Source organism: Setaria italica, chromosome I, assembly GCF_000263155.2.
Source record: "Setaria italica strain Yugu1 chromosome I, Setaria_italica_v2.0, whole genome shotgun sequence".
In the NCBI taxonomy this organism is placed as follows: Eukaryota; Viridiplantae; Streptophyta; class Magnoliopsida; order Poales; family Poaceae; genus Setaria; species Setaria italica.
In genome coordinates this window covers 9,602,262-9,630,162 of record NC_028450.1, presented here as the reverse complement: position 1 = coordinate 9,630,162, position 27,901 = coordinate 9,602,262, and the positions used below count along the sequence as shown (strand labels likewise).

At 47.6% G+C, this 27,901-nt stretch overlaps 6 protein-coding genes and 1 non-coding gene across 7 annotated transcripts; 2 read left to right on the top strand and 5 right to left on the bottom strand.

Annotated features, from left to right (window-relative positions):
- Nucleotides 1–1,685: 1,685 nt before the first annotated feature.
- On the bottom strand, nt 1,686–2,339 carry LOC101785973 (alpha,alpha-trehalose-phosphate synthase [UDP-forming] 5). The gene is made up of 2 exons (XM_022828036.1): nt 2,079–2,339; nt 1,686–1,958 (listed from the first exon to the last, which is right to left on the bottom strand). The coding sequence occupies exons 1-2, from the start codon at nt 2,337–2,339 to the stop codon at nt 1,686–1,688; spliced, it is 534 nt and encodes a 177-aa protein (XP_022683771.1).
- Nucleotides 2,340–2,539: 200 nt separating this feature from the next.
- On the bottom strand, nt 2,540–4,429 carry LOC111257844 (probable alpha,alpha-trehalose-phosphate synthase [UDP-forming] 11). The gene has a single exon (XM_022828033.1). It carries the CDS (start codon nt 4,427–4,429, stop codon nt 2,540–2,542), a length of 1,890 nt encoding a protein of 629 aa, XP_022683768.1.
- A 5,583-nt stretch (nt 4,430–10,012) lies between these two features.
- Nucleotides 10,013–11,065, top strand: LOC101785004 (ubiquitin-conjugating enzyme E2 28). The gene is made up of 3 exons (XM_004952042.3): nt 10,013–10,208; nt 10,329–10,456; nt 10,584–11,065. The coding sequence occupies exons 1-3, from the start codon at nt 10,139–10,141 to the stop codon at nt 10,830–10,832; spliced, it is 447 nt and encodes a 148-aa protein (XP_004952099.1). The 5' UTR covers nt 10,013–10,138; the 3' UTR covers nt 10,833–11,065.
- A 20-nt stretch (nt 11,066–11,085) lies between these two features.
- Nucleotides 11,086–11,167, top strand: TRNAS-GCU. The gene has a single exon. It is a non-coding gene; the product is annotated as a tRNA-Ser (tRNA).
- A 956-nt stretch (nt 11,168–12,123) lies between these two features.
- On the bottom strand, nt 12,124–15,622 carry LOC101783804 (rac-like GTP-binding protein 6). Its single transcript, XM_012847879.3, has 8 exons — nt 15,422–15,622; nt 15,144–15,336; nt 13,996–14,083; nt 13,785–13,894; nt 13,404–13,467; nt 12,875–12,939; nt 12,670–12,735; nt 12,124–12,580 (listed from the first exon to the last, which is right to left on the bottom strand). Exons 2-8 carry the CDS (start codon nt 15,240–15,242, stop codon nt 12,479–12,481), a joined length of 594 nt encoding a protein of 197 aa, XP_012703333.1. The 5' UTR covers nt 15,243–15,336; nt 15,422–15,622; the 3' UTR covers nt 12,124–12,478.
- Nucleotides 15,623–17,769: 2,147 nt separating this feature from the next.
- LOC101784212 (bifunctional protein FolD 4, chloroplastic) lies at nt 17,770–21,230 on the bottom strand. Its single transcript, XM_004952040.3, has 5 exons — nt 20,885–21,230; nt 20,215–20,540; nt 19,349–19,585; nt 19,096–19,263; nt 17,770–18,354 (listed from the first exon to the last, which is right to left on the bottom strand). Exons 1-5 carry the CDS (start codon nt 21,090–21,092, stop codon nt 18,184–18,186), a joined length of 1,110 nt encoding a protein of 369 aa, XP_004952097.1. The 5' UTR covers nt 21,093–21,230; the 3' UTR covers nt 17,770–18,183.
- A 1,004-nt stretch (nt 21,231–22,234) lies between these two features.
- On the bottom strand, nt 22,235–27,084 carry LOC101784608 (glutamate--tRNA ligase, chloroplastic/mitochondrial). Its single transcript, XM_004952041.4, has 12 exons — nt 26,674–27,084; nt 26,117–26,238; nt 25,645–25,827; nt 25,386–25,504; nt 25,240–25,288; nt 25,039–25,140; nt 24,736–24,838; nt 24,552–24,615; nt 23,654–23,768; nt 23,321–23,421; nt 22,988–23,144; nt 22,235–22,741 (listed from the first exon to the last, which is right to left on the bottom strand). Exons 1-12 carry the CDS (start codon nt 27,041–27,043, stop codon nt 22,511–22,513), a joined length of 1,716 nt encoding a protein of 571 aa, XP_004952098.1. The 5' UTR covers nt 27,044–27,084; the 3' UTR covers nt 22,235–22,510.
- Between the last annotated feature and the right edge of the window lie 817 nt (nt 27,085–27,901).

Sequence of the window (27,901 nt, the reverse complement as noted above, 5' to 3'; positions counted from 1 at the left end):
TTCGGTACATGAAATCCGATACAGACCATAACTACAGAATTATGAGGCCGGGAGTCAATGGACACGAGCTGCCATCTGGTCCCGTGTTAGACGCAGAGGTTGTTGGAAGGAAGAAGAGATCGATTCAGCTGGTGGTGATATCTTTGGTGATGCAATGTCCATGCGTCAGAGCTCTCAGCCCAACAGTGACAGAAAAAGGACAGGCACAACAGAAAAGGCGTTGCGAAACATTTCAGATTCAAAAACGCATGGTCAAGGTGATCGTGTTGATCGCTCACTCTTGTGAATTCTGATTACTTCTTCTTGATCTAGTACTGCTATTTGACTGCTCAACTCCAACTGGTGCAAGATGGCGGCTGTGGAGGGGCGAACAAGGCGGGAAGAACTACTGCTGAAGCTGAAACAGGAATTACAGGGGATCTGATGGCAGGGCGTGGCGAGGTGATCTGTCGAAGCGACGCGCAAGATGATGGCGTGGTGGCGGACGGCGAGCGACGGAAGCAAAACAGAACTACGACGCAATCTTTTGCCTTTCCTTTTTCTGTTAAGTAGATTTCGATGGTAGAAACATGGAGTACCTGACAAAAGCTAGTTCTTGTGCCGGCGTGGAGGTGTGATTGTAATGGTGCTTCTTCTGTAAAGCTGGAAACCCCAGCAGCTACCCGATGCTTTCAATATAAGCAGGACCAAGAGGTCTTTGGTCTATATTCTCCACTAACGGGCCTACAACCTGATGGGCTGCATCGTGTTTCTGGGCCGCCGGCCGGTCACAGGCTCACATCCCCTATATGGAATTGAGCTGTATCCTCGGAAGAGCAGAGTGATCGATCATCTAGATTGGTAAGAGTCATACATAATAGAGACACCGGCCACCTACTTGTATCTATCTATCTATCTAGTAGTTGCAATGTTGCATACGAAAGCCATTCCAGGTGTAGTGTGATAGTGTCTGTCCGTGCCTGCGTGTCACACGTACTCAAGGTGCTCGTCGCCGGCGGTGGTGCGGTGGCCGGTAGTTGCTCGATCGGCTGTGTAGTAAGGTCCGGCGGTCGACCCGGCCGGCCGGGCAGTGTCATCGTCTTCGTCATCGCGGAAGAGATTACGTCCTAATTTCCGGCGGTCGGTGGCCTGGCCGATGATGATGAGCGTGCCGCTTCCTTGTAGCTTTCCCTTTCCTTGCCTTACTTGTCAGGTATCTGACGACCTGGTCCGATCCGCCGCGTATGCAATGTGCCTGCGGACAGGCAGGTGTAGATCCTAGATGCAGGCACTCCGATCCACTCTTCAGATAATCCGATCCACTCTCCAGTCAGCTACAGTGGCATGCAGCCCATGCGTGCATCATATCATCATCAGCCCTCTTCCTCTTTCGGTCTTTAATTTCCTAATATGATGCATATATTATATATACACATATATAGAACAAAGCCAAACAAACATATATTATATATATTATATATATTTTTGATTTTGATGATATGTATATATAGCTCCACACCACTAGGTAGTTCGTTCATGGAGTATTGTTCTTGCACACACCGGTAATAACAATCGACTAACAACTGTTCTTAATTTCTCGATCGAGATCGATATTGGACGGTCCGATCGGCTGGATCCAGGAGATCCCCACCGGCCGCCGCGGCTGGCAGCTTTAGCGCCGCCAGCCAGCCGGCGATTCGGCCGAGCTAGTAGGAGTAGCAGCGTGCCAGGGCGCGGAGCAGGCCGACCACGTCCGCGGGCTCCTCCACGTAGAACGCCGCCTCGGTCGCCTTCTTCCCCACGGTGCACGCGAACACCCTCGCGCCCGCAGCGAGGCGCGCGCCGGACCTCGCCAGGGCCTCGAACATGTCCTCGTCGGCCTCGCCGTCCCCGAAGCACAGCGCCAGGTCCGGCGCCGCCACCCCGCGCCGCGACATCGCCGACAGCACGCCCCTCACCGCCACGCCCTTGTTCACGCCCTGCAATTTTAATTTTCACGCGGACAAAAAAAGGAGAAATCAGTACCAACTTGTCGGTGATCGAGACAAACAAATTAAACGATGAATTGAAATTGCATTGATCGATCGGTCAACACGCACCTGAGGGTTCACTTCCACGATCTGGCTGCCGATGGCCACGGACGCCGGCTCGTCGGCGAGCAGGCCGACGAGGTGGTCGTGGAGCTCCTTGGCCTGGCACGGGCCCACCACCGGGTCGGCGTTCTGGTAGTGCCACGCCAGCGCGATCTCCTTCGTCTCCATGTAGGAGCCAGCGGTTGCCTCCATGTACTGCCTCATCACTCGCTCAGCTACCGCCTTCCATCCAGATCCAGTGCCGCCAGGCACCACCTGCTTGTTCATCACCTCCCATGGATCGCCCTTGCTCCACCTGATGCATATTTTATATAGACATGTCGCAATGCAGTCTATCTCAATCTCAAATCTTGATCGGTTCTTCACAATAATCTCAAACCTTTGACCGAGATCAGTAATAACTGAAGGAGCTTTTTCAAAAAAAAAGTAATAACTGAAGGAAGGCAGTGAATTGTTGAATTGTTGTTTCACCTTGTGAAGTAGCCATGCTCCGCGCAGATGCCGAGCTTCTCGCAGGAAGCGAACCACGCCGCCAGCTGATCCTTGCCGCGGCCGCTGACGAGGAAGACGACGTTCTTCGGGTCGGCGCAGAGCTCGTTGAGGAGGCGGACAATTCCAGCATCCGGCGCCCCCTTCCTCTCGTCCTGCTGCTCGGGCACCATGGTCCCGTCGTAGTCCAGCAGGATCAGCCTGCACGCGGCGTCGCGGTACGACGGCCGGACGTGCTCCGCCGTGAGCGCCTGGAACCTCGGCCGGAGCGCCATTGCGCGGTACCCCAGCCCGAGCCCGAACCCGACAAGCAACAACGCCGCGTGGTCCCTGCAGGCGAGGTTCAGGGCCTTGTCGAACGACCGCGCCCAGTCGGCGACATCGTGCGCGCGGAGGTAGCCGTAGTTGGCGCTGTGCCGCGCCTGCCTCTCCTCGGCGTCCATGGTGACGGCGGCGCGCATGGCGTCGGCCAGGGCCGCGGGGTCCAACGGGTTCACGCGGATCGCGCCGCCCAGCGACGCTGCGCAGCCGGCGAACTGGGACACGACGACGGCGCCGCCCCGCCGCGCGCCCTCCTCGCGGCACACCGTGTAGAAGTAGGGGATCCGGTTGAGCCCGTCGCGCACGGCGGTGACGACGCAGCAGTCGGCGGCGGCGTAGTAGGCCGCCTTCACCCACATGGGCACTGGCCCGTCGATGGCGACGACCAGCTCGCCGCCGTCCCCGAAGCGCCTGTTGATGCGCCGCTCGATCTGCGCCGCCTCGCTACGGACGTCATCAGCATCGCCGCCGGCGCTGCGCGCGGGGTTGTTGATCTGCACGAGGACCACTCGTCGGCGCATGTCCTGGTCCGCTTCGAGCATCTTCTCCAAGGCGAGGAGCTTCAGGCCCACGCCCTTGAAGGGGTCGACGTCGTCGACACCGACCATGAGGACGCGGCCGCGGTACGCCTCGGCGATCTCCTTGGCCTTGGCGGCGGCCTCCGGCGAGGCCAGCGTGGCGCGGAGCCGGCCCATGTCGACGCCAACGGTGAAGGTCTTGACCAGCACGGTCCGCCCGTGGTAGTTGATGCCCACGTGGCCGCCGTGCAGGGAGGAGATGTTGTAGGAGACGCCGAGGAGGCCCCAGCAGCAGGAGACGAATTGGTGGGCGTAGTAGGAGGTGTGGAAGCCAACGAGGTCGGCGTTGAGTAGACCGCGTAGGAGTTCGTCGCAGACGGCGACGGAGCTGAGGATCTCGGCGGAGGGGAACGGCGTGTGGAGGAACAGCCCGACGCCGGCGCGCGGGCACTTGCGGCGGAGGAAGGTGGGGAGCGCCCAGAGGTGGTAGTCATGGACGATGACGAGGTCGCCGTCGTCGGGGGAGAGCACCTGGATCACGCGGTCGGCGAACTGCCTGTTCGCCGCAATGAACGCTCTGTACTCGGCTTCGTCGAAGTACAGGTTGCCGGCGTCGGCCACCGTGAACGGGAGCAGGTAATGGAGAAGCGGCCACAGGTAGCGCTTGCAGAAGCCGTCGTAGAACTCGGCGTGGCGGCCGCCGTCGAGGTGCACGGGAAGGCAGGAGAAGTTCTCCATGAGGTAGTCATTAAGCTCGTCGGAGGGGACGATCTTGGATTCGACCGAGGCGGGGAGGGTGCCGATGTAGGTGACGGGCGCGGGGGAGAAACCGCGCGAGAGCTGGAGCGAGGGCGCGTCGGGGTCGAGGGAGAAGGCGAAGCCGAACGGCGAGTCCGGGTCCGGCGACGCGCGGAGGGGGAGCCGGTGGGCCGCCACGATGCGGCGCGCCGCCGGCGGGCCATCGGCTCCGGGGACGGGCGGCGCCAGGGAGGGCTTGTTGACGCACGAGGAGCTTGAGCTTCCTTGCATGGGAGGAGAGAGTGAGCTTCCTTCCGGTGGTGGTGGTGGTGGGGAATGCTCTGTGGGGGAGAAGCGGCGGGGTAGATATAGCAGTGGCAGGGGCGGCTGGAGGTGCATAGCTGCTAGGGAATTTGCAAAATGGGGCCTAGATTTTGTAGCAATTTCAATAGAAGGCTCTTCTCAAGAAGGGGAAGAATATGTTTGGGGAGGAGAAGAGGAATGAAGGGTTTAAAAGGGCTCTTGTGTGCAAAAGAATGCCGCCATGGAGAACGTGGGATTCACGATTTCGAGGTGAGCAACGGACATCTCGTTAGAGAAGCTATCCAGTCAGGTACTACAGCTTTGCACGCGCGATTTGCGCCCGTTGATGTTTGGCATCACACTCGTTGTCCGATGTGGTTTTGGCATATCCAGAGGTTGTTGAATCAAATTTGGAAGTATTCAGGAGCCGTTCTTTTAGTTGGTACACGCTACGCGGGAATGCCAGGTAGATCGAGCATATCGATTAAATGTATTCGTCACAATATCAACCAATAAAAGTCGTGGAATGTCATGGCTGCTTCGTTTGGCTCTAGCATCATGTCGCGTTTTGGCATTCCCGAAGACAATGATGCAACGATTTCATGTTTGCGGGTGATGGCACTTCACGATATCTGGAGAAGCATGCCGCGTGCTTGGAATATGTTGGTTCCAGTATCTTCTTCCAATTATGCTATCGTCAAACATATCTACTAATTTATGATGATACGCCAGTCGATCGCTATATGCCAATTTGACCTTTCAACACGACAATAATTGAGTTACCTGTATTTATAACTTGATTTTGAACAATGGCCAACATTTCTTATAAACTACAATTAGGAAGGAAAATACCCAACCACATTACATAGGTTAAATTTTGCAATATGTGTATCATTTCTTTTACATAAGATTGTACAAGTCACAAGGACCAAATTAAAACTTTGAAATTTTAAAGAAGTTTGGGTGGAAAGTATAAAGTGAACAGATATACACTTGTAGCTTATTAATGCAAACCTTATAGAAAAAGATATACCCAAAAACATCTAAAAATGATGCCCAAAAGATACGCATATTGCTTTTATAATTCCACCACAATTAATGTGGGACATCCTTGTTCTCATATTTCTCTTGTGGATTTGGTATAATGAAAAAGGATGGTTCCATGGCTGCAATAATAAATATGGACATAACATTTCTTTTGCACTTGGACTGATTATTTTGAATCGTGCATTTATGCAGGCTCTTCCTTTGTGGACAATTTGGATCTGTTGCTTATTTCATAAATATGGCGTAGCCAACTTATATTTTATTCAATGATATATACATTTTTTGGGCTACAATATTTAATGACTAGAAAAAAGATTGAGAAAACTTTGTCATTTTAGATACCCGTTCGAGATGATATGAATCCAAAGGATAAGATGCCAATTTCTGATGGAAGAAAAGGATGTGTGTGGTAATGTTCAATTAACGTAGTAATCCTACTTTGCTGGCTTACAACCATAAAGTGGAACATTGATCTCTTGAAACATATTTCTTTTGCTTGTTCTCTTTTTTTCCTGAGTCTTTCTTCGTTGCTTTTGACAGCTTTGTATACAAATATAATGCATAAACCTATGTTCTTTAAAAAAAACAATTACAGGTAAATCTTGTGATACAACAATTATCATATGGAAATAGATAGTTCTGAGAACACTAATGTTTAAATCATACTGTACGATTCTTTGACAACATCAAACCGTGCAGAAATCACGTGGAAAAGGATTTCAAGCTTCTGAGCAGGTGTTTTGGTCATACGGGTAAAAAAATGTTAGTTGCTCACCACGCTCTATCTTTCCTGTACCTTGATACCACAACTTCCTTGAATTTCTCATCAACAATAACCCATGTTATTTCACTTGGTATTTCAAGAGCTTCCTGTCCATCAGCTTATCCTTCTTGCTCAATTTCTTACTCATGGACAGTCCTCATCACCATAATCACCTAGCTCTTATGATTTCGACATAGTCAACTTACCAGGATCTTCAATCTCATCCCCTCCATCCACATGCATACCCTTGTCATCCTCCTAAGCTTCATCTTCAAGATGCTCTTCGTACTGCTTGTTGTTCTTCTCAAGCTCTTCTTTTATCACATCCTGCGCCTTTCCCGTTGCTTGGCTCATCTTCTTCCCGGCCTCCTTGTTTGCCTTGAAATGGCTTCAGAAAGGAAGTCCTCCTCCAGTAACACAAGAGCTAGCTCTAATATACATTCTTTCGAAAAGATCTGGGTAGATTCTTTGACACGATCAAAGGACCCTCATGCAAGATGTTTGCGGAGCTTCTTAAAGCTCTCCTGCCTGCAGGCTAAACCAGTCACTGATCTTCATCGCTTTACACATATTAATTATCAATGATATATCTCATCTCCTCATTGTGAGCTCTGTCCTCCTCAAGTTGCAAAGAACCAAGCAGTAAGCATGAAAAATTCTTGCAATCAACAACAACTACTGTATCTATATATTACTGCAATACATATTGGACTCAACGAAAATGCTGCTACCCTGAGGTCGTTGCAAGAGAGAGAAATTACCCGTGTCTAGAAACGGGGCAAACAACATGTTCTGAGCCCTCACAGCACAAGTGAGCTCTGAAACCCAGACCTGACTATATACAGGACCAACGATAAAAAACGATACAACGGCATGGCAATTATGGGTCCCAATCGAAGAAAAGGAGATTGGAGGAGAGCTATGGGTGTTGGAAGGAGAGATCGGACGAGAGGGACTGATGTCTGAGGTAGGGTTCGGCGGCGACCTCGCGCGGGTTGGGGAACGGGAGGAGGAGGAGGATGGCGAGGTTGTGCGGGCTTGTGGGCCATGTGGCCACAGCAGAGGCCCAACACAAGGCAAACCCACACACGCCGCCAGCCCAGAGATAAAATTTCCGAATAAAAGTCGTTATAGTCATTGGGGCTGGCAAAGAACAGACAATAAAAAAGAACTGAAAAGAAGAGCATCCGGTGTGCTGGGCTTAGACGTCCTGCCGTTTGGTAGTGGTGGGCCTACGTAGAAGTCAAAGGATAAGAGAAGGCGGCAACACTTGATGGGCCGCGGCCCATTACATATGGCACGGCACAGCGCTCGGCCGAAGCGCTGATCGGCAGCGGCGCAGCGCGTTGAGCTGTTTGTCCCACCTCGCCAAGCCTAGCAGCACGGAGGCGTCGACCAGCTATATAACGAGACCCAGGGCTTCCTCCCAGAGCATACCTTTCTCGGCCTTTTGGCTAAGATCAAGTGTAGTATCTGTTCTTATCAGTTTAATATCTGATATGTGGGCCATGTGCCCACTTCGATATTAAATTTATTTTTTGTGGGGGAGGGCCCACTACAGTGGCTTGCCACTGGGGTCCTCGAGCGTCGCCCAGCCGTTGCACTGCTGGCAGGGCCTGGCGCGCCCCAACCAATTCAAATTAAATTTTAAATTGAAGTTTGCAGAATTCGGAGAGTTCTGTTCTCTGCTGCTTCGAATCAAAGCATTATCCAACTGGAGTTTGTTATGGCGGAAGTATTCCCGAGTTCAGCTTGGCCCAGATGAGCCCAGCCCGCAATGCCGGCCGCATGGGCTTGCTCTCGTCACCGGGGCAGGCAGTTCGAGCACCAAGGCTTCGGCCCAACGAGCGCTGTTCAACTTTCTTTTTTTTAACGAGATTATATTAAAAAGTAGAATAAGCCCAGCCTGAGGAAACGGTCCCCAACTCCAACCAAACTTAACTGAGCAACACAACATCATCGCACAACATCATCGTCCGTTGGATTGGAACATTAACATAATTCAGCAACACAACATCAGCTCCAAACTTAACAACACAACATCGCCGGTTGAACATCGCCGGTTGAATTGGGACATAAACATATTGGTTGGATTTGGACATTGGTTGAATTGGGACATAAACATATTGGTTGGATTGGGACATTAACATGTTGGTTGGATTGGAACATCAATAAACTCAACTTAACGACACATCGTCTGTTGGTTGGATTAGGACAACAAACTCAACACAACATCAGCCAGTTAGATTGGGACGTCAACTTAGATTGGGACGTTGGTTGGATTGGGATATCGACAAACCCAACTCAACACCACATCATCGACCGGGTTGCATTGGGACATCTCTCTCGTGACTCTGCCGGGAGCAGTCGCCGCAGCCGAGCCACGCCGCACGCCAGGCGCGGTCGCCGCCCTTATCGGGCAACGTCGCTCGCCAGCCGCCATCGCCGGGCCAAGCCGCGCGCCCGACGCACGCGCCGCCGTATCACGCTGCCTCCGGCTGGATCTGGGCCGCCGCTACACGAAACTGCAGCACCAGCGCCCACCGTTGCGCAGGCAGGGGAGCAGCAGCCGCCGCCCAGCCGCGCCCGACCCGCACCGGCCGCCACCGAATCCGAGCGAATCCCGCAGGGAGAGCACAGATTCGGTACCCTACCTCGCGGATCCTGCCACCAACCATGCCGAACTGCCGCCGGACCAAGCCAAGGATGAAGGGGAAGGAGGAGCAGGAGGGGTTGGAGAAGGGGAAAACGGGATGAAAACGCGGCTGCCTCCGCTTGGGGGGCTGTCGCTGGCCGCCGCCGCCACCGTCGCCGTCGTCGGCAAGGGATGACGGCGGCGGCCGACGTGCGCTCCCGAGAGAGACGACGCGGGGGTCAAAAAAGATGGTCCCCAGCCGCGCTGTTCAACTTTCGTTGCATTCACAATTTTACTGACGCAAAGGATTTCCATTTCTCAAGATTGGCAGCCGTAGTTGGAATTGGTTGAATCTGATGTTGTCTCAATGCTTTTCCTTGCTAACCAGACACAGCAATGAAATTGGAACCCATTTCGATTGCCACACGGAAATCGAAGTTGAGCTACCCCAATTCCGTGAAACCAAATGGAGCCTCAAAGTCTTGCTCTGAATCGATTGCTCAACGAGAATCGAACCAAAGTTCTACCGAAGATGCTCCATACCGAAGAACCATGAGGCAGTACTGTATGATTTGGCCTCAAACAGCCAAGATTCTACTTGTGATAAGCTAGAATATTTCGACAGTTCAGGCCCATAAGCATATGCTACCAAGAACACACACCGACCGGATGTCCGATGATATTAGATGCAAAGATGATTTTTTTTCTATTTTTTCTTTCTATGGGACATCTTCTCTTCCATTTTTGTTGCCACTGAAATGAACATCACGTTCGACGAACCAGAGCCGTCGGTTGTACAAGTTATGTTATGGCACTACTTTTTCCCACTTGCAATCGCCCTTTCGGTCAGAATCTCACCTCTTCACTAGCTTCACGGTGAATACATTCCCTTGGAACCCTAAATTCATTTCAAGCACAAGCGCAAATGCGCGACCGCTAGTTTGATCTTCACGGAGAATATTTGGTGTGATATTGTCATTGTTTATTATCATTGCTCTAGCCTTTTGCTTTCTTCTTCCATCTCATTCAAGAATCTAATGCCATTGACCATGGCCAAAAGGTTCTTTTCAGCGGGCAAGAACAAAATTCTTTCTTTCTGTGGGTGTATATATAGAGGCCCAGCGATCCTCGGTTCCCGGACACCGAAGCAAACCGGTTTCGTTAGTTGTGCAGTTTGAGACTTTCAGATCAATAAGGCACTCTTCATTCCTTTCAAGAGCTGTTCAGGAGCTAGTGCAAGGATCCGATATCCATGGCGCTGCGGAGAATCATCAAGGAGCTCAAGGACCTGCAGAGGGATCCACCGACGTCCTGCAGCGCAGGTATCAATCAGTTTGGTGTACACATGGTCAGGCATACAATTTCAGACCCCAAAGAAAAAGGAAGTTCAAAGTTGAATTTTCTTTCTTCTGAATTCTGGTTCAACTGTTCTTTGTGATCAGGCCCTGTGTCTGATGACATATTCCACTGGCAAGCGACGATCATCGGCCCCAGCGACAGCCCCTACTCTGGAGGCGTGTTCCTGGTCACCATCCACTTCCCTCCAGACTATCCATTCAAGCCTCCCAAGGTACTCACCCACTCTTCATCTCCAAAATTTCGCTGAATTATGCAATGTTATGAAGTATGAGCTGAGAATCTCATGCTCATTGACGACGACGAACTGAATGAATGAAAACCACGAACAAATGAAACAGGTGGCGTTCAAGACGAAGGTGTTCCACCCGAACATTAACAGCAACGGCAACATCTGCCTGGACATTCTCAAGGAGCAGTGGAGCCCGGCGCTGACCATCTCCAAGGTCCTGCTCTCCATTTGCTCGCTGCTGACGGACCCAAACCCGGACGACCCGCTGGTGCCGGAGATCGCGCACATGTGCAAGACCGACCGCCTCAGATACGAGTCCACGGCAAGGGGGTGGACGCAGAAGTACGCCATGGGCTAGAGCTCTTTCAGCTCTCCTCACTCAAGCAGCTCAGGGAGCATGAGTGGCGGAGTGAGAGAGCAGAGCAGGCAGGGGACAAGATCACATGTAACCAACATCCATGAACAATAAGATTGCTTTAATTCACTAACTAAGCCTAGAGTTGAGATCTCAGGAAGGATGATAACTAAGAACGATCATATGCACGATTTTGATGGCCTTCCGTGTCTGAATCCAAATTATAATAAATTTTATCTCCTACGCTACCAACAACGACGCTTTGGCCGAGTGGTTAAGGCGTGTGCCTGCTAAGTACATGGGGTTTCCCCGCGAGAGTTCGAATCTCTCAGGCGTCGTAATTCTTTTTGCATTTTTCCTTCCTTTTTAGAAATATGATTTTAAGATGTACTCATCCCAGTGTCTCAACCTTCCGTTGTAGTCTAGCTCTCACCCGAGAGACCCGGGTTCGAAAGCCGGCAACGGAACTTTTTTTTTGCTAATCCGTCATAGGAAAGTACCGAAACACCCCTCCACTCACTGCATTGCTCGGGGACAAGTACGTAATTGTACACAGCATAATAGGATTTAAGGTTTCCTTGTCGCTCGAAATTGTTTTTTGTTTTAATTTTTTTTTGTTCTTATTAGCTCTGGTGCTGATTTTGCATTTTGCCTCGGTTCTTTGCAAGACGCTCCATTAGAACAGAAACCAATGCAAGGGTTTCCAGCGTACCGTTCTTCGCCCCCAATGAAATGCGAAGCATTTAACACTTTATTTCAAGCAATGGCACGTGACAACAAAAATGGAAGAGTGAAATGGTTCCCTAAAACAAATTGGTTCCAGTCTGCTGCTGCACCAGCAAGTTTCACACTGAAATCATAACGATCAGCCTGGCTGTGGTGGAAAGAATCAACCAAACGAAGCACACGTTGATGAAACCATCCAAATCCTACTCAAATCTTTGGAACCTGGACGTGTGCAGCACCACATTCCCCGGCTATAGGAAGAAGTTGTTGCCCTGTCCACATGGCTTTCTAAAGATAATACTGGTTTTTAAGGTCTGTAACCTTCTGATATCGTATCAGACGAATGGATATTCTTCTGTTGCAACTGCTACTTGCAAACATGCTCTCCATGATCTACATGGTACCACATACTATAATACCAGTGCAAGCTGTAAACCTTGGGATCATTGTTGTATCCAAATGAGCAAAGTCAAACCACTAGGATGCTCCATTTGCCAAACAAAATGCAGTAAACATGACAGGAAGGCATTCTTTAGGAATGCATTGGCGTACAGGCATGACCATCATGTGAAGGGAAGCATAATTTTCCATTGAAGTGAAATAAGTAAAAATAAACTTAGTACGATTACATCATGTCTACTTATGGAACAGAGATAACAAGATATTTTTTTGCTCAAACACGGGAAATACCTTCTAAGCAAGTTACCTAATTGCCACGACTTGTCAGTCACACCCACATAATCACAAGGCAGGAAGGAGGAAATGAAACAAACGGATCGCTCAATGCCTCGACAAAGAGAAGAACTTGCTGCAGCTGCCAGTAAACCTAGGGGGACCCACCAATGCTGTTTCGCTGAAGCAAGACGCGACGATAATAAACCATGGCAACTTCGCCCTTGTTTCTTTGTCTACTGATGATTAGATCACAAAATGGAGCACGCCCCCCTCTGCGCCTTTTTCTTCTTCTTCGCCTTGGGTGGCTGCAGCACAACCTTTATCGCCGCATCGAAGACACCCTTTACGTTCTGCAATTCAGGTGGAAACAAAAGAGAAAGCCTGTTAGTATCTCACATGATATTGCATGATCAGAAGATGATTGAGCAGATAACAATACTAGTTGGGTCTTTGAGCTGCATTCGATGTAGTATGGCGCGCCTATTTGCTTTCTTAGCTCCTCTCCCTACAGGTGGCAAGGTAACAATGTGAGTTAGACAACAGTGACTGGGCAAGAAGAAAATCAGGACAAACTTGACAAAACTCACTAGATGTACAAGCATTTATCTAATACTCATAAGGGCAAACAAGGCAGTAAGCCATACCTGAGCAGTAGTGATAGGAACAGCACCAGGGTGGTCCACAAAGAACTGCTTGTCATCTCGAAGATCTGTAAGTGCAATGCACATTGTGAAAATGTGAGATACAGTGCAGCTGGCAATCTGTAGCATTATGCATACATGGGTTATCTAGAAGTTATGCCACTAGTTAAATATTATAAGCACTACGGAAACCAGAAGAAGAAAAAATCGCTGAACCCAACAGGACAACAGCAAACTGAGGGGCAGCTAACCATTAGCTGTTGCATTAGTTTCAAAAAAAACAGGAACAGAAACTAAACAGTCAATTCAGACAGGTATATATACAATATTTGCAATCCGGGTAGCAGCCATGCTTTTATAGTGTACAGACTTTGTCATCACATGATATTATAACAACACGGCCAAATTCATGCAATTTTATTGTTATCAAAATAACAACCACCAACAACTTCTTCCCTCAAAAATTAACATATTGAACCTTACAAGCACAGAAGGATGGATTTCTCAAAGTTTAGGACTGCATCATTCTTACCAAGCTTTGTCCCCACGAGAATTATTGGCACACCGGGTGCATAATGCTTCAGTTCAGGTATCCACTGAAAAATGGAAAGGGTTTGGAGTCAGTAGACAAGAAGTCAAGATATTTAAGTTTGGAAACCATCTCTGTATTAAATCCTATCCAGAAATTGATTTTGGAAATGTGTTTCCAGACAATATAGTAGAATTTCTTTACTGAAAAAAACAATCACTCAGAATGTGATGGACAAATCAGAGCAATGGAGGTTATCACAAATCAGCTAAATGAAGACTATCACATAAATGATCTAAAAACAACGATGTCCATAGAAAACGGCATAAAGTAACAGGTAGCTCAAACAAAAAGAAATAGAGAAAATAAGAATCAGTGTCTTGCCTTCTTTGAAACATTCTCATAACTAGCCTTACTGATCAGTGAGAAGGCCAGAAGGAAAACATCAGCTCCACGATAGCTCAGTGGTCTCAGTCTGTTGTAATCCTCTTGACCTGTTGTAGTTCCCAAGACGAAGTTTAACCACCTTGAATCAGGGGGGGGGGGAGGGGGAGGAAGCGCCATAAGTAGCAAAACAAGACAGATAGCTAGTCACCTGCAGTATCCCATAGCCCGAGGTTGACAGTGTTACCATCAACCACAACGTTCGCACTGAAGTTGTCAAACACCGTCGGAACATAGTCCTGGCAAAGCAATGGTGACAACAGTAAGTACACACATAACATATCACTAAATGCACAACTAAATCATAAGCTGAAAAATGGGCACAAGCCCATGGAAGAGAACAAGAGGGAATGAAGGCACAAAGCATCCCCGCATTAAACGAAAAGCAACTAGAAAAGTTTGTCATTAGACCCTCCACGAGCATGGAGGGCGGTCCACCGTGGTCCTGCGGATATACTAGTCCGTGGTCACACTTACTCAGGGCTCCAAGCTAATCTACCACAAAGCGCGCGTGAAAATCAAAATCGCATCTTCTCTCGAAAAAAATCTCCAGTGCTATGGATATGCTACTACATGGTCAAAAAAACTTTCGTAAAGAGGAATACTATATTTACTGTAGGAAAAGGAAGCATGCGTGAAAAGCTAGCGATGCTTTTGTTGCAACAACCAGTGTGGAATTGCGTGAAGTGAGACAATGGCAATCCATTTCACCAACCACACGGAAGGCGTGGGTGGCGGAGGAGGGTACAGGCAGGCAGGGTAACTAAAAAGTCGGGAAAGCGATCCTGGTCTGGTCGAAACGGATCAAGAGGTGGGGGCGGAGATTGGCGAGGGAATCTACATTTCCCCCAATTTTTTAGCAACTCCTATAAATGAAGTAATTTGTAAACAAATTTCAAATTTGAGACTCGCCGGGGGCGATTCCCCCCAACCCTAGCGTGCTAAAGGCGCCGATTCGGGTCTGATTTGGGAATAGCGCAGAAAAGATCCCCTTTCTCTGTGACGAACGGGCAGCTGCTGTGGTACGCGACCCAACCCTAACCATGAAAAGATTGCAGCAATTCGCAGCCGCATTGTCGTAACTAGGGACAAATTAGCAGGCGCGGGGCAAATCAGCCACAACGGCGTTTGATTTCCCCCGATTTGTCCCACAAATCCAGCACCCAGATCAAGAATGCGGCCGGAATTCCACATTTTTTCCCAATCGAGACCAAAATCCCGGCAGAAAAAAAGGGACAAGGAAATCTTTGCAGATAATGAGTGAAAAAAAAAGGAGAGGGAAGGGGGAAGTGGGCGTACGGTGGGGAAGGTGTTGGAGGTGTAGGAGATGAGCATGCAGGTCTTGCCGACGGCGCCGTCCCCGACCGTGACGCACTTTATGAACCTGGACGCGCTCATCCTCTTCCGCCCTCCCTCCTCCTCTTGGTACCGGTGCAGGGGGGGAGAGGCAGGCCTCCTGCTTCTTCTTCCTCCTCCTCCTCCTCCGCGTCCTCTGGGGGGAACAAGAAGAAGAGAGATGGAAAGTTGGGGGCAGCCGAGCGTTTTGGTGGTGAGGGAGGGGGGGAAGGAGGGCGGACCAGAGGAAGCCGGGTGGCGGGAGCGCGCGGCGGGTGGTTAAGATCGGGAGGGAGCGGGGCGCGGACAAATGGAGGGAAGCGCGGAGGAGGCGGGCGGGGGAGGAGAGGGTTGCGGGGGTGGGGGAAGGGAAGCGGTCTCCGCGCCGGAACGGTGGGTGGTGGTGGTGGAGGGCTTGAGGAGAGAGAGAGAGAGAGAGAGGAGAGAGAGGGGGTGGCCACGGTGTGCGCGCGCATCATTTCCTTCTTTATTGCCCCCCTCCCTGCTGCCCTGCCCCTGCCCCCGGGGTATTATTACTGCCCTTACGCGGCCACACCTCGCACCTCCTATGCTCTGTTATTATTATTGCACGAATTAATCGAAATTATTAGTCAATTAGAAGTAGTTAAGTAAAGAATGTCGTGGCAACGCTTGGTCGTGAGTGTCTCGAACTCTTGATGTTAGTTTCAGAGGACTCGTTCTCGTGCGGAAAGAACGTGGTATATTAGTATATGGTGCACATGAGATAGTTCTAAACTTATTTGGATATTTCTTATCAGCTTTATGTTCGTTCTCTCTTCCTCATCTCTCATCTTTCATTTTCAACTCTCATCTTTCAATTTCAAGATCTCATCACAGATGGTGATGAGGAAGAAATGTTGTACATAATTGTTGCAAACATAAAAAAAAAATTTTCTACCTCTACCTTCTCCTCGAAAAGCTCCAAGAGATAGGGGGCCTTGTGTCCCCTTGTTCTAGTTTGGACAATGGAGGAGGATAGTAGACATGGAGGCGAAACAATAGGGCACTATCCATCCGTGTGAGAGGGGATGATCGGTGCAAATGCACGTCCACGGATAAGCAAATTGTTTAGCAAATTAGCACGCTGAGAGTGGAAGTAAATTCGACGACAAGTTTGGTTGAATATAGCGAGAAAAATGTCGGGATAGAAATAACAATGTATTATTCGAGCGTCCGTATCATATGCAGTTCATATTAGATGTGGAGCAAGATTAAAATAACAAGGCGTGGTATAGGATACACATCACATCCTCATATCTCCCATTTAAAATTTGTAGAAGAGCTTATACGCATGATAGTGTTACGTAGGAAGGTGAGTTTTCCTTTTCTTTTCTTTTTCTTCTTTCCAAAAAGATCTCACTCGCCATTGGAGATTCTGGATGGCAATTATTTTCTGAGTTCAATGCGCGCCGTTGGCTTGAGATTTTTCATCTAAAAGAAGTGGAAACATTACGATATTGATACTTAGGCACGATAGGCTAGAATGCATGCTTCCAGATGACGTATATTCAGCAACGAAAGCCATTAAGCCACAGCCATTTCCCAAATGCTACTTAAGGGCATTCTCCAACTGCCCTACTGTCTCCTCCTCTTGATGATGTCTTTTCCCTAATCATCCCAATCTTTTCCTTTTATATGTGTCTACCAACTGCCCACACAATACATATAATTTATTTTATTGTGCCTTTCATTTAGGGTCACCTACCAACTGCCCACACAATACACACAATTTATTTTATTGTGCCTTTCATTTGGGGTCACCTAGGCGCTAGGCATTCTTGCTTCTTCTTCCAGGGAACGACTCAACTGCCACTGCGTTTAGGTAAACGTTTCTGCAGCATAAAAGATGCTCCTCTCCCCGTTTCAAATTGTATGTCATTTTAGTTTTTAGGTTCACGCATCTAGATATAGTGTACGTCTAGTGTATAATAATATATATGAACTAGAAAAATTAAAACGATCTGCAATTTGGAACGAAGGGAGTACTACGTATCCGTACTGTATCCAACAACCAGCAGGTAACACCATCGAGAATGTCCAGAAGATTTGTTTGTTGCCACAGAAGAAGATTCCAGCGCTGGACATCCATCTGCTATGATGTATGAACTAAGATTACGGATAATGCTTAGTTTAAAACTTTGAAATCATGATGCATATACAAGATAAAAATAGCGCGTATTTGGCTGGTGCCTTAATGAATAGACCAAGAGCTACGCCACACAAATCGTACATTCCATTTGATTCAAAATTGTAGTACTAGTAATTCACATGACACGGTCTAAATCGTACATTCCATTTGATTCAAAATTGTAGTACTAGTAATTCACATGACACGATCTGTTCGGCTGGACTTATAAGCCGGCTGAAAAGCTGAAACGGCTAATTTGTTATGAGAGAAAAACACTGTTCGATGGTTGATAAGCTGAAGCGAACAGGCTGACAAACAATTCTCATAAACAAACAGCAAACCCCATCCAGCTGTGAGAAGGGAGCAGTTGGGAAGAACCAAATACACCATCATGTGTGTGCAGTGCAGTGTACCACACATAAAAAAATGGGTGCAGACAGCTAATAAAATACAGGATCCAACTGGACAGATTAGATTGGAGCGCTTGTCAGCATTATCCCACATCGACATGGCACCCACCAGTCACAGTCAAGACATGGAAACAAATTTTGCTGATTTGGTCTGATGCATGCAGCAACATTCATCCCAGCTTACTGACACCTCGACTTACTGACATCTCAGATTCACCTGATTCTACTGGTGCCAAAGGTATGGTTCCATGGCACATTATCAAATACAATACTGTATCAAGCCGGGATACATATCTCATCTGTGTCAAAATTTATTTTTTTAGGGCTCCTGTTGCACTTTTCTGGTCCAACAGAAGACACAGAAAACAGTTGAGCAAAACCTTTGCTTGTAGTCTACATCAAACGTTAGGCACCCATCCAAACTTCTTTCTGTTGGATTCTGCAGTTATTTAAAATTGTGGATTCTTTTAGCTGACTCAAGTGTGTTTGACAAAAGCATTGCAATGGTCATCGGCCCAACACCACCAGGAACCGGTGTGATCGCTCCAGCAACCTTGGAGGCCTCCTCGTAACAGACATCTCCGACGAGCCTATAACCCCGAGGGCTTTCTGGGTCCTGCAGCATTCCCAATCAGTAAATCATTAGTAAACATATCAAGCAAGAAAAGCAATATGAAGCCGCAAAGGGCTTGGAAAAGAGGCAATAGCCACTGAAAGATGGCTCATGGATAGGACAAATCGATATAAAGAGTATTAATTGATTGATCATCACATGCTGCACATGCATATAATACAATGTGAAGAAATATAACCTGGAACACTCTAACATGGGGCTCATAAATTTAAGAAGCCAATTTAAGTATTAATAAATGAATTCTGAATGGGGGACCACAAGAATAAGTAGGCCCTTTCTAGATTTGATCGATGACAGGAAGACAGTGGAACCCCCACCCCACCCCACCACCAAATCCCAAAATGTAAAAGTTCTGCATATCTGAACCAGATGTAATAACAAAGGTGCCCAGGAAAAACAAAGAAACTAAAACAAAATCACAGGTACATCAGCAGGTCATGTAGATCACATAAAATCTAGTATCTGGAATTTGCAGTTGATACAGTCTTCTGCTCCCATTTAGAAATATGCATCCCGTTAAAGCTACTAGATTTCTTGAACATCAAATGAACAGACAGAAAAAAAAAGGTAAAGGTATTCAGAACAACAGTAAAGCCTTTAAGTCCCCCAAGCGCAGGGGTAAACTAGAGATGAAACCCAAAAGGAGTGACACAAACAAGAAAACGATAGAAATAACATAAAATAGCAATATGCTACTAGTAATTTATGAAAAGGGTGTCTTACATCAACTGGGTTGATGCCAACATCAATAATAGCTGCTCCAGGTTTTATCCAATTCCCTCTGACCAAGTTCGCAACTCCAACAGCTGCGATGATTATATCCGCCTGTCTTGTTATTTCCTCAGGGTTCTTAGTTTGTGAATGCACAATGCTGACAGTTGCATTTGCTTTCTGATAAACATATAAAGATGGATTAATTGAACACCACAATAAAATTGCTCCAACTATTAGAAATAAAAGAAGAATCAGTTCATACTTGCAACAACAATGCAGCAGGCATCCCAACAATATTGCTTCTTCCGATTACGACAGCTCTCTTCCCTTTTATTTCAACTCCATATCTGTGCAGCAACTCCATGCATCCTTTTGGGGTGCAAGGAACAAAGAATGGATCTCGACCTTGCATCGCAAGTCGTCCAATGTTCAGGGGATGAAAGCCATCAACATCCTTTTCAATACTGACAGCATTCAAAACGTTCTCATCGTTCATATGCTGCAAATAATTTCACAACAGAAATGTCACTGGTTGATGAAAGCCATGTACTCCTTGATACTAAAAGCACTTGAAAAATGTTCTCACATTTGCTACTGCAACTAATGTAGTATCTAGTAGCATGCAAATAAAGTTAAAGCTTCTGCACAGAGTACGATACTGCTAAGAATGAAGACAACTTACTTGCAACACCACATAATACACGACTCATTAGACAGTGTACCATCCTAAGTTTATTTTTTCAAAATTAACCAGAGGACTACTTTTAACACTTCAAGGACATCAGTGAATGGAAAGTTGGAAACATTTGGGGCTCTATTGTTAAACTCTGCCGTTCAATCAATTAACCAGAGGGCTGATTTTAACACTTCCAAGACAAGACATGGAAACATTTGGGCTCTGTTGCAAAACTCTACCATTCAAGAAGATTTAACCAGATAGTACGCATAAAACATATTACCCTCTTATGCCATATACTGTCCAGGTAGACAATCATTAACAAGCAAAATAAAATAAAACGTGAATATTCCAGGTGGCAGTTGTTAGGAGGCAAAATGCAGTTCTTGACTCCTATTTTGTCGGTTATATAGCTACAGTAGCCAATAGAGTAACCACAATCGCAAACTCACCCGAGGTAACGGCAGCTGAACCAAGATGCCATGCACAGATGGGTCACTATTAAAGCTTGCTATGTGCTGGATAACCTCCTCCTCGGAACTGTCCTCTGGCAAGTTGACCTCATACGACTTTATACCAACCGCTTCACACGCTTTCTTCTTGTTCCGCACATAAGTTTGTGAATCCTTCCTTGATCCAACAAGAATGACTGCCAGGCCAGGCACTATGCCGATCACATCCTTCATCTTGGTGACCTCAACAGCTATTTCTTCTCTCACTTGCTTCGCCACTAGCTTCCCATCAATCACTTTGGCAGATGCATCAGCTGCGACGGTTGCTACACGTGAAGGTAACAAAAAAAAAATATAGTCAGGGTGACACAAAGTAGTGTAAGATTTAAATAAATATTACACATGCCAGAACAATATTGATCGTTTCGACGTTTCACTTATTGCTACATCTAAACTGATAAATAGCCATTCCTTCCAGGGAATACATTCTCGGTTTCATTTTTAGCATCACCTAAATTTCTCCACACTAGCAGAATCTATCTAAAGGCTTTTCACCTTCCCCCACGTCACAATCCTTGCCCAAAATTCGACAGAAGACAATACACACTAGCGTGTCAAGTGTACGGGGGTGGAAACATCATCTGAAGTTAGCATGCCTGAGGATGCGCACCTGACTCAGCGGAAGAGGCGGCGGCGGCGGGGACCGAATCCATGCGGGGCGGGCGCGGGAGCAGCTGCGGTCGGGCGGCGGCGAAGAGGCGCCTGGAGGAAGCTAGAGCCGGGCAGGGGCGGATGCGGGGCACCCGCTGCGGGAGGAGCGCGCGGCGGAGAGGGAGGAGGCGGGCGGAGGAGCAGTCGGAGAGTATGGAGGACGCCATGCCTAGGGTTTAGGGCCCCGAAGCTGCGGGGGACGAGGCGGCGGCGGCGAGGTTTTCGCTGGGGAAGAATAGGCGAGACGCAAAAAGTTGCCTGCGGAAAGAGGGGGCACAAATTGTGTAGCGTGGCACGCTTCTCCAAGCACCACAATAACAAGGGTCTACGAGGGTTTAAGGTCTATCTATCTATAACGAGAAGTAATCAAGAAAAAAAATGAAATCCAATGATATCGTGTGTTTTCTTTCTCGTCAATAATAAGTTTTCTTTCTTCTCTCTATTCTTTGTTTTCTTATATCCTGATAAGATCCGAGCCTTCTTCGATGAGACGATGACATGGATATGATCCGAACCTCCCTCGATGAGACGATGACATAGAGATCCTTACATTCCAGCAAGATTCGAGCCTCCCTTGGTGATACGATGACATAGAGAGAGATAATCGGGAGGAAAATCAGCTCGACGATAGAGGTGGCTGGTGGGTGCATAAACCATACAGGGATTAACGTAAGATAGACTGGTTCCATAGTAGAAATGGTGAGTGTATAGGTAGTAGAGATTGGCGGAAGGAAGATTGACTCAGCGGTGATGATTATTGTGGGTGGGGTAGAGATGATTAGTTGGTAGGGTACTAGGGTGTGAAAATATGACCAACTAAAATGAAGTGACGTGGACACGCGCAATAGAATGGTGTTATATGTAAAGTGGAAGAAAGAAAGGGATTAGGAGGATGAAGAAGGTGGACAGTTAGATTAAAAGATAGGTGGACGGGGGCAGCCAAATTTCATGCATTTTGGGATTCAAAACAACCGGCTGCGGCAGTTTCGGGGGAAAAAAAATGGTAATAAAAAGAAGAAAAAACGGTGGGGGTGTAGAATGGACTCTTTTTTAACCCCCCCCCCCCCCCGAGCGTTTTGCCGGCGGCCGCACGCGCGCGCGCACACAGAGAGAGAGAGAGATTAACATTTTGGCCAGCTGATGGTAATTGATAAAGTTGGTTTCATTATAGCTCTGTTCGCTTCAGCTTATTCAGCTGGCTTATCAGCCACCAAACAGTGTTTTCCTCTCACAACAAATCAGCCGTTTCAGCTTTTCAGCCGGCTTATAAGCTGAAGCGAACAGACCGTCAATCCGTCGTGGCCCAGACTAGTTCTCATACCATGTTTAGGAACAGCACGCCAAAAAAGGGCGGCCCTTATGAACATCTAGAAAACAAGATCCTCGTCTCACCTAATCATTCAACATTGTCCATTACAGAATCAACCTAAGATCAAAATTCCGCATTATTAACCACTGAACTGCCACTGGGTGGAGCTCCAGTCAGCCAAATGCAGGAAAAATGGGCAAAACTCCTCAGGCTCAACATTGCCCGTAACAAACTCACCACTGACTGATACAATCACCTACAAGCACGATCCATCTTCTATGAAGCAGCGGGGACAGCTGATTCAGCAGGGGACTCATGCTCCTTCACCAGCGATTCCCAGTCAACCTCCTTGAGAATCCTGAACCGCTCATCTAGAGTTACAAAATTCGACTGAGTCACCGCTCCACAGATGCCAGCTTTGTGTATAAGGGCGATGCTGCCACCCATATCAGGCCCATGAAGCTTCCCGGTTAACAGTACTCGGAGCGGCATAAAGAGCCCTTTGCCCTGGTCACAGATGGATACAAGAAAAAGATAAAGCATGTCAAATGTTTGCTACTAATAAGTTTGCTGCTAAAAGCTTGTTAGAACTCTCTGTAAAGGTTTGCATCAAATGATTCTGCTGCAATTTCATGATTCCTGACATCATTGTTCAGGTGAGACAGGTTACTTGCAGAAGAAGTCACCGATCCAGTGGTAACAAAGTCAAAAGCACAACAGAAGAAAAAAGGAAGTTACAGAGTCACAACGGACCTTTCTTTTTAGAGATTTGCCAAAACCTTTCACCCACTTTTGCCAACCATCACGGCCTTCAGCTAGTGCTTGAGTGAGTTCACCGCTATCGTATGCAGAAATAAGACCCGAAGCAACCTCGGAAATCTTGTCTTGCACCACAGGTTTAGCTTCATCACTGGAGAATACAAACACGAGTAGTTCATTTAGTGAAGCTGGCCAAGCACAACAAACGACTCAATCATCAGAATTTATCAAGATGACCACATTGCCAACCATGTGCAAGGAAGCTGTAGGGAATAAAACAGGAACCACAAGCCAATAAAATTAATCCAGTATATTGTTTTTACGAACCTGCTTAAAGTAGCATGAAGGGGATATGACAACAAATTTGTAAGAGCTGCATCAGCCTCTGTTATCAGATCAATACCATCCTTCAAAAGCTCGGCAGCTTCCTGAGTACAGTTGTGTATAGCAAAATTAGTGTTTTCCTAAGAAGTAACTTTTCAGATAGCATATAATCCTAATTACTCTCTTCTTGGTAGCTTTATTATGCTTACCATAGTAATTGTCAAAAAGAACTGCTACTGGAACCAAATAGTGTGTTGGATGCTTTGGCATATATAACCCTTTAACATGTACTTCCAATATAGAGGCACCCCAGGTGCACGGGAGAGAGAATTTTACCTTAGCAAAACCACTTTCAGATTCTTGGAGAATGCATGTTTTCTTCCACCGATCTTCTAAAGCCTTGATGAGTTCATCTGGTGGAAATGATCTTAAATGCTGTCCATTCATCCATCTAGAAAAGTACAGAAGTTCAGTATCAAAATATAATGGTGAAGCACACAGAGATCGCACCTTTTAAAAGGAATACTGAACAGGCCAAGAGAGTATAAAAAATGTGGCAATAAGTGAAGGCTATGGGTCAATATTAGCATATAGTTTAATGCGCTTCAACACACAACAGAGAGCAGACAACAAAACGTGCATTGAGCGTATCTCTTTTAGCTCATACTATTTAGACAGCTTATGAATCAAGTGGTTCAATATCTTGAAAGTGACTCTAGAATTTAGCGGCTTTTTAGCTCAACTGTCCAGTTCAGCTCATTTGACATAGGTACTCTCAGGCAGCTTATTTAGGACTCCATGAAATAGCCTCCGAGCAAGTTCATCATAACTCATAATTATAGTTCTCATATAACCAAAACCTGATTATATGACTTGAAGTTACCAAAGATTAAGGGGCAGCAAACTCCTAGGTTAAATCAGTGTCACTGAATATATCAAGCAATTCTAGCATCCTGACAGTTCTGTTGCAAAGGGGCTGCTTGCTTCCCAGCCATAGTCTGCCACGCCGTAACTGCGGCGTGCTGAAGCTTTGGCAGACAAAAATGGCACTGCAGCTGTAGCAAAAATTTGTACTGCAAATCAACTAAAATGCTGTGGCGTGCCGCAGCTTTGTCAGAATCCAAGTGCTGGCCTAGCTTTTTGTGGCAGCCGCAAAGTGCGGTGTGGCAATCGGAGGCGGGCAACCAAGCAGCCCCAAAATCTCTAACAAAGAGAAACTGGAAAATAGGCTTACTTTAATTTTGTTGCATCAAATACTGCTCCACTTTTATTGACACGATTGATAGTGAATTTTTCAACTGCAAATGAAAAACAGCACCAAAATAATAAGAATGAATTACTAAACAAGTGATCGTTGACCATTTTGGGGGGGGGGGGGGGGGGAGTAAAAATGATAGAATGAATTATTGAGAACTAACCTAGATCATCAATAGTGAAGAACTCATTTTCAGTACCATCACCCCAGCCCAATAGTGCTAAATAATTTACCATTGCCTGAGGTAGATAGCCCATCTCTTTATACTGTCCAAAGAAAAAGAAGCTTTGTGTTTCATTATATACCATTTAAAAGGAGATGACGTTAGGAAACATGTGAGATTTGGAAATAATTACAACCAGCAACAATAAAGACAAATGAATAGAGAAGAGCACTAAGAGCATTGCCGCAATCAAATAATCTGATGCAGATAAACAAGTGGCCTTGTAAATGATCAGTTAGTTACCTGCCCCACAGATGTAGCTCCATGACGTTTTGACAGTTTGCTTTTGTCAGGAGCGAGAATAAGTGACACATGGGCAAATGAAGGCATTGGAAATCCAAGAGCCTGTAGCAGATCATAACGGCATATTATGTTGAGATTGCTTTTAAAGGGTCAATACTACAGATCATGGTATACAAGATAAAAGCAGGTAGAGGAAATTACTTTATAAATCAGAGCTTGCCGCAGTGTGTTTGGTAAATGCTCTTCAGCTCTGTAAGAAAACATGGTAGTCATTACAAGGGTGCTAGTCTGCTAGACCGTTCAAAAGAAAGACTGAAACAAGATTGCTTTTCCTTAGTCCTTACTACCTGATAACATGAGAGATTTGCATGGTAGCATCGTCAACCGTCACACAGAAGTTATACACAGGTTGTCCATTGCTTCTCATAATCACAAAATCACCCAGCGTGTCTAAGTTCCAACTGACCTTTATGAAACTATCCGTTGATCAGTTCATGTATATCACTTTTGAGTTTTAACAATATGCAATTATCATCAATGCAACCTTAAAGGTAGTACAATAGCATGGTACTGCCAAAGCTTATGTTCTGGAATTTTCAGTATTACCTCTCCACGAATAAGGTCATTAATTTTCAATGACCCTTCCTTTGGCACACGGAACCGATAAGTGTAAGGTGTCCCCTTCTCTAGCTCCTGCTCAACTTCGACGTCTGAAGCAGTTGCCCACTTGCCCATGTATACAGGAGGAAGCTGCCTCTGCTTCGCGACTTCCTTCATTTGCTCAAGTTCCTGAAGTAATGATAACGATTATGAAACCAGACAACATATGAGTAGTAGAAACTACTGCAAGTCATGTCAATGACTTCAAGTTTAGTTAGTCCAGTTTGAATCATGATAAAGTTGATCGCTAAGAACTTTCTCTAGAACATAATGGATGAAATGCTTTGCAAAAATCTTTTAGAAGAACTAAGTTCATTGTTCACAAATAGAGCGAACAGCACATGGAAGGGAGATCATAGAAATCATCAGCGCTTAATAAGACATGTATCATGCAAGTCATGCAAGAAGAGAATGATACCTCATTGGAGCAAAAGCAGCGGTAAACCGCACCAGAGTCCAAAAGCTTCTCAGCATACTGCTTGTACAGCGAATTCCGCTCTGATTGGCGATAAGGCCCAAACTCCCCGCCAACATCCGGACCTAACCATATACGCCAAGTCATTTCCTCTACCGTTGTGCGCGTAGCATTGCTTTACAAAAAAAGGAATTAACATCTCTAACGTTGGATCATATGCTTAGCAACCAATGTTTCTTAAAGCATCTGAGTCACCGAGCGAGACCAATTCACCAAACAAGTTGACCCTCTGCACCTACAGAATTCGACTTAGGTTGACTCCTAGACCCACCACAGTAGATGTGACTAGCAAAAGGCGTTATGATAACAGTATTAAGAATCGCGGCACCAGGCGCAGAACTAAACCTACGATGCAGTAATCAAGTCAAGGACAGTGCTCCAATTGCAGGACTACGAACGAGGTCGAAATGCGTCAACCACATGAAGCTAAGGCTCCCGAACAACAAGATGACAAGCGATCCGGGACCGTGAAATACGCGGTGGAAGAGAGAGAGGTCGACCTTCGTCCCACTGGAGTCCGAGCCACGCGAGGTCGGCGAGTACGGCCTCCTCGGACTTCCTGGTGGATCGCTCGAGGTCGGTGTCCTCGACGCGGAGCACGAACCGTCCGCCCTTGGAGCGCGCGAAGAGGTAGTTGAAGAGCGCGGTGCGGGCGCCGCCGACGTGGAGGTTGCCCGTGGGCGACGGCGCGAAGCGGACGCGGACGGGGCCGGCGGGCTCAGCGTCGGCGGCGGCGGAGGCGCGGACGCGGGCGCGGGCGGAGAGGGCCCGGCCGAGGTGGATGTGGCGGGCGAAGGGGCGCGCGGGCGCGTCCGCGCGGAGGCGCAGGCGCAGCCACGGCGAGCCCGCCAGCAGCGTGGTCGCCGCCATCTCTGACGACGAGGATTGGGGGATAGCGAGGGAGAAAGATGAGAAGAGAGCACGGTGGTGGATTGGAGGATAGGAGGGAGGAGGAGGTTGGGGCGTTGTTGGGGGCCCAGTCGAGACGAGAAGGCGGGCGGGCCGGCCGTACGTGGCCCACGACCATGGTCGGACGAGACCCAGCTGCGGCAGGTAGGTGCGTGACTGACATGTGGGCCCCTCTGGCAGCTCGACCAATTGGTAGGGTGTGGGATGGGAGGAATATAATCCTGCCCGCCGATCGATCGGGCACAGATTCATCATCCATCCAGACATATCGATGCGCGTGCATCTCTCTCCCCCTGGCTAGCTGCGAATGCGATGCGCTGGTTGTTGAAAAGAAACGAAAAGAAAAGAAAAGAAAAGGCGAGGTGAGCATATTTCCCTGCGTGCACTTTTTTTTTTCTTTTTCTTTTTTCTTGCAGCTGAGTAGAGGAATCATGTCCATCATCCACTTGGCAACCAACGCCACCCCCATTGCTAGCACAAGGAAGCAGCCATTACTTGTGCTGCTAATTGCTAGCTACTGTTGGAGCACTGGGTGACCGGTGTCCGGGGGAGTGAGTGGTCAAACAAAGCCGAGCGTTGGCTACTGGCGCGTACAGGCTCTCCCTCCCTCCCTCTCCTTGTCTTTCCCACATCTGGAAGGAAGAGCACGGGCGCGCAGAGAGGCAGCGGATAGGATCGGCCGGCCCGTCGCGTCGACGGAGGCAGCAGAGAGAGAGAGGCAGGGGGGGGGGGGACAGCGTCGCCAGGTCGCGGGAGGGAAGGACGGAGGAGTCGACGGCCCACGGGACGCACGAGTGTCGCCACCAGCCGGCGGTGCAG